The sequence below is a fragment of the Arachis stenosperma genome, chromosome 9, assembly GCF_014773155.1.
Source record: "Arachis stenosperma cultivar V10309 chromosome 9, arast.V10309.gnm1.PFL2, whole genome shotgun sequence".
NCBI classification, from domain to species: domain Eukaryota; kingdom Viridiplantae; phylum Streptophyta; class Magnoliopsida; order Fabales; family Fabaceae; genus Arachis; species Arachis stenosperma.
Genome location: NC_080385.1, coordinates 124,899,216 through 124,908,391, shown reverse-complemented (window position 1 = coordinate 124,908,391; position 9,176 = coordinate 124,899,216). Strand labels below are relative to the sequence as shown.

Here is a 9,176-nt window from a genome sequence, read left to right as displayed (position 1 = left end):
AACCATCTGGGATATGTATATCCTATAAACCTTTTATTTTTTATGGTTAAGATATGATATGATGAGTAGCGATGATTGATCCACGATCATGCCTTGTGTCGGCAAATTTTTTAGTATTTTAAAATTTGTGCGTTAGATGTTTGATATTTGTTTCACTTTTTTGGGTTTAAAGAGCTGTATTTAAGAAAAATATAGGTAGCCACCATAATGGAAAAAAAAGGGGCATACACCGACTTATGATTTAAGCTCATATATCTAGCAAGCACAGCTTTTGACAGATTGTATGGGGTCCTCGCTGTTTGGGTTTTCTAGGGTTGTAACACCATGTATTTATTCTTTTGGTTCCATTAAATAGCAGCATGCAATGGACCTTAAGCGTTGTTATGTTTGCTCGAAATATAAATTATTTATTAATTAAATTGGTAAACGGCTCGATGTTTTTATTCTTTTTCTTTTTTGGATGGAGTTATTGAACCTTTTGATATTCTTTCGCAATATTGGAGTGGGAATTGAAATATTGTTAATACTTGTCATTATATTTCAATTTGTGTAATCGCCACATAATTTAAAGGCAAGTCATGCTAATTATATAAGGTTTTGATATGAGTGTTATAGATTGGTTTAAATGGCATTATAGATCGATTAAAACGGCATAACTCGACCTAAAATGTTAACGTTTCAGTTACCTATAAAACGGTCATTTGAATATAAACATTTCTGTCCGACATTACTCCTCATAAAGAGGAAAACTTTCAAAATATATCGGATACTCCACCCTATAAAAGGAGAGGTAAGGCGCTTTTACAAATGGTACATATTGACAACATACAATAGACTTAAGCTTCTGAGTGTTTTTTGCATATACTTCCTCCCTTGTCTTCCTGTGACGTTGTTCGTTTTCCCTACGGAGGCACATCTTTGTTGAAGGCATAAGTTTAAGATCGAAGGCCTAATAGCTCGACGCAGAAACCCGAGGCAGACAAACTATATCTCGACCATTCATGTCAGAAAAATTGGCGCCCACTGTGGGGCCGAAGACAAAATTCTTTGTCTTTTTTCATCGGCCTCAATACTTCAATGTCCGTCCATGGCTGATTTACCTCCACCAACACCTTCCAAACTTCTTCGGATGGTCACTTAAGTTACAACAAGCAAACCAGCGCATGGCAGAGAAAAATCAAAGGATGACAAACCAAATCGCCGAGTTAACTAATGCTCGGATCGAAAATAATAATGATCGTAATGAGCAAACGGAGGAGGCAGAACACGAATCCGACCCAACACATGTCTCCGAAACTGCTTGGAACGAGAAAGATCAGCTCCCCGGAACGAATAAGCTCGCACGACTAGAGAATGAAGAAACTAGGCCTGATAACTCTGTAGGACCATTCACGGTTGACATTTTGAATTTCCAAATACCTAGGAGATTCACTTTGCCAACAACCATAATGATGCGTGAGCATCTTCTCTATGTTTTCCTAGTAAATTTTTACTTGAATTGCTAAGTTTAATCAAGATTTAATATATTTTAGCCACTATGAATGCTACTTTGAGTTGTGTGCATTTTCGTTTATTTCAGGTAGCATTCAGATGGATTTGACAGAGTTTTGTAGCAGAAAAGGAAGAAAGTGAATGATGCTGTCAATCCCGACCTCTTTGCACTCAAACCGAAATAACTTGAGCTACAGAGGTCCAATTGATGTGATTTTAGTTGCTTTGGAAAGCTAACTTTCAGAGCTTTTCAACGATATACAATGTTATACCCTTTTCTTTCATTCAATTTGGCCTTGTCCACGCTGAACTTGAGATTTTCCAAGTTCAGCATGGAATCCACGCACTAAGGGAGATGAATGCATTATCAATGCTGAACTTGGAATAATTCAAGTTCAGCATGGGAATTGAGGAAGAGCGAGGAAGCAACACTGCCTCCTCCACGCTGAACTTGGGCATTTCTAAGTTCAGCGTGGAGTCCACTTACAAAGGAGAAATTGCACATCACCCCACGCTGAACTTGGGCTAATCCAAGTTCAATGTGGACTCAAAAGGAAAGCGTGAATCAACACTGCCTTCTGCACGCTAAACCTGAAGTTTTCCAAGTTCAGCGTGGACCCTCAATACGCAAGTGGTCCCAAGCATTCATACAAAGCTGCGTATGAAGCTAAATTTATTTTGATTGAATTTGTATTTTATTTTAAAATAGGAAAATATATTATTTTAGTTTTAGAAAATATAATTTACATTAATTAGGATTGGATATAAAAGGGAAAAGAATCAGTCCTTCGGGCTCTTCTCTTCTCTTACCTCATTCCGCAATTTACAGTTTACCTGAATCCTAGTTTTCTCTCTGAACCATGAGCAACTAAACCTTCAATGTTAAGGTTAGGGGCTCTGTCTATTGTATGGATTGATACTATTACTTTTCTATTTTAATTCATGTACTGATTTATAATTCAAGAATTGTTTTCGTTCTTTATTTTATGAATCTGGGTAGAACGGAAGTATGACCTTGGTTCTAATTGAGTTCTTGTATAACTTGGAAAAGTTCTTTACTTGAACAACAGCTTGAAAACATATTCTCCTAAATTTCTAATTATCTGGACTTAACGGGATACGTGACATATAATCCTCTTATATTTGGGTAATTAGGATTTTTGTGGCATATAAACTAGAATTGAACTTCACCCTCTAATTGGAATTAAATGACCAAGGAATTGGCGATTGATGAATTTTAGAGGAGACTAAAAAGGTCTAAGGAATTAGGGTTTAGTCACATATGGTTTGCCATGAATTAAATCTTACACGATTAAAATAGTTAGTAAGAAAAGTCAATTCGGAAAATAGATAACTCTGAAGCCTTAACTGTTTCTCATTATATTATTCACAACTTGTTTACTGTTTGCTATTCTGATTCTCTGATTTATTGTTTAATGATTTGAACTCTCAAACACCATTTTCTGTTTGTCTAACTAAGTAAATCACTTAACCATTGTTGCTTAGTCCATCAATCCTCGTGGGATCGACCTTCACTCACCTGAGGTATTACTTGGTACGACTCGGTGCACTTGCTGGTTAGTTTGTGGTTATAAATTCCGCACCACTTAACCCCTTATGTTGGGCTAGCGGATCCGAATAAGCACATCAAAAAGTTCAGATTTATAATGATAGTAAACAGTGCTTCTGACCCTATTTTATGCCGTTGTTTTCCTACTTTTTTAGATGGTCTTGCACTTGATTGGTTTTATTCTTTGCATGCAGATTATATTTCTCTTTTTTCGGAACTAACGAAGCTTTTTTAGGATCATTTTGCTGCCTTTGCTATCTACCTACACGATTCCGACTACCTGAACACAATCAAACAAGGTCAGAATGAAAGTCTGAAAGACTACATTACTCGTTTCATAAAGGTGGCCATGAGCATACCAGATCTTCACCCCGAAGTGCATCTGCATGCCATCAAAGGTGGGCTCCGACCAGGCAAATTTCAAGAAGCAATTGCAGTCTCCAAACCAAAGACCCTCGCCGAGTTCCGCAAAAAGGCAAAAGGTCTGATGGACATCGAGGAACTCCGACAAGCTAGGAAAGCAGAAAAGCCCTAGTATAAAGACGAGGATAAATCTCGGGACAGTAAGAAGAATTTTAAACTAACCCCTCGCTATAATTCATATACTCAGTTTAACACAAAGAGGGACGACATCATCAAGCAGATCCTAAATTTCAAGCTGATCAAACCACCACAAAAAGTCAGCACCTATCAGGATGCAAAGAATGTGGATAAATAAAATTATTGCACTTTTCAACAAAAGCATGGACATATCACTGATGAATGTGTAATTGCTAAAGACCTACTAGAGCGACTAGCTCAGCAAGGTCATTTAGACAAGTATATTAGTGGCCATATACAAAGGCGTACCCCATTCTCTACTGACAACACCTTCGCAAGGCAACACTCCCGAGACCAAGATAAAGCAAATTCAAGCCACCCTGACCAACCACGGGGAGTTATCAGCTGTATTTCTTAAGGTTTTGCAGGTGGGGGAGCAACAAGCTCGGCACGGAAGCGTTCGTACCGAGCTATGTTGTCGATAGAAGGCAACCTCAATGACGACCAAACATCTTCCCATTTCCCACAAATGACATTCTAGGCATCTGATCTTAATACAAAAACTTCCAATCTGGATGATCCAGTGGTAATCTCTATTCAGCTCGGAGACCTTTTGGTACGCAAAATATTGCTAGACCCTGGAATCAGTGTAGACATTCTATTTTATTCCACTTTCCAAAAAATGAAATTAAGAGACAACATACTCCAACCTTCCACGGGTGACTTGGTCGGCTTCTCAGGTGAACGTGTCCCAATATTGGGATCTGTGTGGTTACAAACCACACTGAGGTAAGCATTTATCTAAAACTTCTGATGTTCAGTATTTAGTAGTTGATTGTTTCAATCCTTATAATCTAATACTCGGCCGACTATTTTTAAATAAGTTTGGCGCTATAGTATCTATAATTCATCTCTGTGTGAAGTTTTTTGTGCAGTATGACCTTATCGCTACCATTCATAGCGACCATTGTGAAGCTCGCGTCAATGCTATAATATCAGTCTTAAACAACGAAGCCGAGCTATAGGAGCACAAGTGAATAACGTCAGTAGCTCTAACGACCTCCCAACACTTGCCGACCTCGATCGAAGAGCCGAGTTTCTTGAGTGGCCAACACCAACAGAGGACTTACAAAAAATATATTTCAATAACAACCTAGACAAATTTACTTATGTAGGTACAACTCTTATCTCGGAGGAAAGAATCTCATTCCAGAGATTTTTGTAGCAACATGACGATCTCTTTGCATGGACACATGCTGATATGCCGGGGATTGATCCTTCGGTCATTTCCCACAAGTTGGTGTTAGATCTGTTTGTCAGACCTGTAGCTCAGAAGAAACGCAATTTGGGTGACAAAAAGAAGCAGGCATCTTTTGAAGAAACTAAGAAACCAATCAACGCCGAATTCATCAAAGAGATTTGGTTTACCACATGGCTGGCAAATGTGGTAATGGTAAAAAAACACAACGGTAAATGGCGCATGTGTATTGGTTTCACAAATCTCAACAAGGCATGCTTAAATGATGTTTACCCTCTACCCTCCATTGACTGTCTAGTAGATAATGCTTCAGGTTATAAAACTTTAAGTTTCATGGATGCCTACTCTGTTTATAACCAGATTCTGATGCACCCCTTTGACCAAAATAAAACTGCTATAAAGTTATGCCTTTTGGACTTAAGAATGCAGGAGCCACATATCAACGGCTCATGGACAAAGTGTTCGCACACCAAATCGGCAGAAACATAGAAGTTTATATTGATGATATGGTGGCAAGGACAAAGCTCGGCAACAACCATCTTGAAGACCTCTTGGAGATCTTCAATCAAATATGAAGATACAATATGCGGTTCAAAGAAGTGTGCTTTCGGAGTACAAGGAGGAAAATTCCTCATATTCCTACTTACCATTGAGGAATAGAGGCTAATCCTGAGAAGTGCCAAGCTATATTAGACATGGCCAATCCGCAGACAATCAAAGAAGTCCAGCGTCTAACAGGGAGACTTGTTGCCCTGTCAAGATTTTTACCATGCCTAGCATCTAAATCATTCTGCTTTTTTCAAATATTAAAAAGAAAAACAATTTTATTTGGACTGACGAATGTGAAACAACTTTTTTAGAGATAAAAACCACCCTTTCAAAATCTCTAATTTTACAAAAACCCTTTTCAGGGGAAGAGCTTGATCTATATTTATCTGTTACTAACTGGGCAATAAGTTTTGTCCTTGTTACAGAAAGACATAAAATGCAACAACCAATTTACTATTCATTAGTAAGTCCCTGCAGAATACTGAGCTTCGATACCCAAAAATTGAGAAGTTAGCCCTGGCCTTGATCTTTTTAGCTTGATATCTTCGGCCGTACTTTCAAAGTCATATCATCTACATTAGAACTGATCAACCTTCGCGACAAGTACTATACAAACCAGAGCTGGCTAGTCGACTTATAAAATGGTCGGTGGAACTCTCCAAGTTTGATATCAGATACAAGAGAAGAGGTCCAATCAAGTCACAATACCTCGCAAATTTTATAGCTAAGTTTACAAGCCAGGATCAACAAATCAGTCAATGGAATGGACCCTTTTTGTGGATGGAGCCTCCAACCCTCAAGGGTATGGAGCCAGAGTCATACTTGAAGATGGCAATGGCTTTGTCTTAGAGCAGTCTCTGCAATTGTCATTCAAAGCTAGCAACAACCAAACTGAATACGAAGCTCTAATTGCCGGTCTAAAACTAGCAACCGACTTAAACATTTAAGAACTCAAGGTATATTGTGATTCCTTGCTCGTCGTGCAACAGGTAAACAACTTCTATCAGGTTAAAGATCTCTTATTAGCAAAATATCTTGATATTGTCCAAACATTAATTTCAAAATTTTCTAAGTTTGAAATCCATCATATACCTCGAGAAAAATCACCGAGCTGATATCTTGTCAAAGCTCGCAAGCTCACAAACACCTACTTCTTCTCTTTATCAATCTACACTCCTTACTCCAAGTGTAACTCTAACCGACGTTTTGAGCTTAGCACAGAACGAAGACTAGCGCACTCCTTATATAGAATACATAAAGTCTGGAACCATCCCAGTTGGCATTAAAAATGTTCAAAAGTTCTGACATCAAGCATCCTTTTCCACTTTATACAATAACTCTTTGTACAGGCAAGGTTTTTCTCGTCCTTTGTTAAAGTGTCTTTCCAGAACCGGGCAGATGGCGTACTCGCCAAGGCTCATGAGGGCATATGTGGTACACACGTTAGCGCTTGATGTTTGTCATCCAAAATACTTCGAGCAGGTTTCTTCTGGCCAACATTGCAATGAGATAGCACTGAAAAAGTCAAAACGTGCAGAAACAGCCAAAAGCAAGGTCCAATCACATACTTACCAGCCGAAGTTCTACACAATTCTGAGGTAACTTGGCCCTTCAACCAATAGGGGCTCGATATACTTGGCCCCTTCCCATTAGCACCTAGACAGGTAAAGTTTTCTATAGTTGTAATTGATTACTTTTCAAAATGGATAGAGGCTCAACCCTTGGCAAAAATAACATCTCAGTAAATGATTTCCTTTGTTTGGAAAAATATTATCTATCGATTTGGCATACCTCGAGACATTATCACTTATAATTGTCGCCAGTTTGCCGATAACAAATTCACCTTTTTTTTTTGCAGAATTTGAGAATCAAACAACATTTTTCGTCGGTAGAACATCCACAAACAAACAGCTTAGCAAAATCCTCCAACAAAGTTATCTTACGCGCCTTGCGAAAGAAGTTCGACAATGCTAAGGGACTTTAGTCCGAATTAATCCCAAAAGAAATATGGGGATACAATACTACTGTGCATTCAACAACGAAAGAAACACAATTTTTTCTTAGTATATGGTTCTGAAGCAATGATCCCTGTGGAAATCTCTCAGTCCTCACTCCAGACACAACTTGCAGATCTTGAAAGATGATGAGCGGAAATCAGATTTCACACACAAAACTCGCCGGCAAGTGTACCGGGTCGCATCAAGTAGTAATTACTCACATGAGTGAGGTTGACTATACAAACGTAGCGCTACTTATTTTGAGGAAAGTCTCCCACTTCAAGCCTTGGCTCTCCCAATTTGGCCAACAATTTGTGAAGCATAGCGCTCAGTGAACTAAGTTCACGTAGCGCCCTCTCCTGCATTCCTCTTGTTCCCCATTTCGAACCTTGGTGAAGCCATTTTGGCCACCCTACTTGCCAAGCCCTTGTAGCGCTCCTTCCTGGCTTCATGGGTTCGAATCTTGGCTGCCCCCTTTCTTGATGTTGCGGCTTGCTTTTTTTTTTCATGAGGAGCCCGATAAAGTTAACAAAATTAACCGAGCGCTATTGATTTTTCCTTGTTTCCTTTGGTTCCTTGTAGCGCTTGGTTAAATCACCCAACGTAGCGCCTTGGCCTTGCTCCCTTAGCTTTGGACTAGCGCTCAAATAGAGAGTGCTGCGCTCAATTAGAGAGCGCTGCGCTCAATTAGAGAGCGCTGCACCCTTGTTTCCTTGATGCGCAACGCTTTCTCCTTCCTTGGGCCACGCTTTAATAGGCACACTTTCCTTGTTTCTTTCTCTTCTTCACCTACAAGTAAGCAAAACAACCAATCAAAGTATCACCAAATTCACAAGGTTTATGAATCATTCAAAAACCAACTAATTCTAGCTTAAACCTCATAATTTTGTGTCAAATAAAGGATGGTTAATTGATTCAACAAAACCATGCAAATTCACTCCAAATTACTTACTTACAATGCAAGAAAATGCATAAAACCTAATGAAACAAGTGAAAAATACTTGAAAAGCTAGCATAAGATGACTTGTCATCACAATACCAAACTTAAATCTTGCTTGTCCCCAAGCAAGCACTTATGCATAAGAAGAGATGAAATGAAACAGAGAAGCATACATGTCCTTATTTAGCAGATAATTGAACTTGGTTCATGGGGTTTTATGCAAACAAATGTAGCTCATTTATTCTTTGTTGATAGATAAGAAATATTTCCTTAAAGGTTCACTAGAGTTGCTGCTATACTGCCTTGCTTTTTGATTGATCCCTTGCTAGCTTTTTCTTTCTTTTTTTTTTTGCTTTAAAAAGCTTATTTATTAATGAAAGCTTGGTGGCAAGTGTTGCAGCAGCCTTTTGGCTTAATTTTGCTCAACACTTTCTCAGACACATGCTCACAATTTCTTCCTAGGAACAATAATGCCCATCATCTCTTTGGATTACTAAATACCTTGTAATTAGGTTGCTCTTGATGGTGGATTTTTGGTTAGCAATCCCAGATCAGTTGATCCAAGTGGCCAAGTTTCAAAATACTCCTCAGAACCTACCTGTCCAAGCATATCCTAGTACAAAAATACCACAGGCATATGTCCTAGGGTCCAAGCTATTGGTGTCTAGCCTTATTGTTTGTTTCTTTGCCAATTCTTGGCTTTTCTTTTTCTTTTCCTTTCTTGTTTTGCTTTATTCTCAAGAGTTATTCATTAATAACAGACTTTATAGCAGCAAACTAATTCACACTTCAAAGAACATGTTGTTATATAGCTTTTGTTAATTGAGCTAG

General features: G+C 38.6%; 1 protein-coding gene across 1 annotated transcript; it reads left to right on the top strand.

The window, feature by feature from the left end:
* Positions 1-827: 827 nt before the first annotated feature.
* LOC130949906 (uncharacterized) lies at positions 828-3,596 on the top strand. The gene is made up of 4 exons (XM_057878507.1): positions 828-1,455; positions 1,580-1,628; positions 1,891-1,990; positions 3,297-3,596. Exons 1-4 carry the CDS (start codon positions 1,002-1,004, stop codon positions 3,594-3,596), a joined length of 903 nt encoding a protein of 300 aa, XP_057734490.1. The 5' UTR covers positions 828-1,001.
* The last annotated feature ends 5,580 nt before the right edge of the window (positions 3,597-9,176 follow it).

Coding starts and splice junctions, on each gene's coding strand:
- LOC130949906 (XM_057878507.1), top strand. CDS start 1,002: ATGTCAGAAAAATTGGCGCCCACTGTGGGGCCGAAGACAAAATTCTTT. Junction 1,456..1,579: donor GCCAACAACCATAATGATGC/GTGAGCATCTTC, acceptor CGTTTATTTCAG/GTAGCATTCAGATGGATTTG. Junction 1,991..3,296: donor CCACTTACAAAGGAGAAATT/GCACATCACCCC, acceptor AAGCTTTTTTAG/GATCATTTTGCTGCCTTTGC.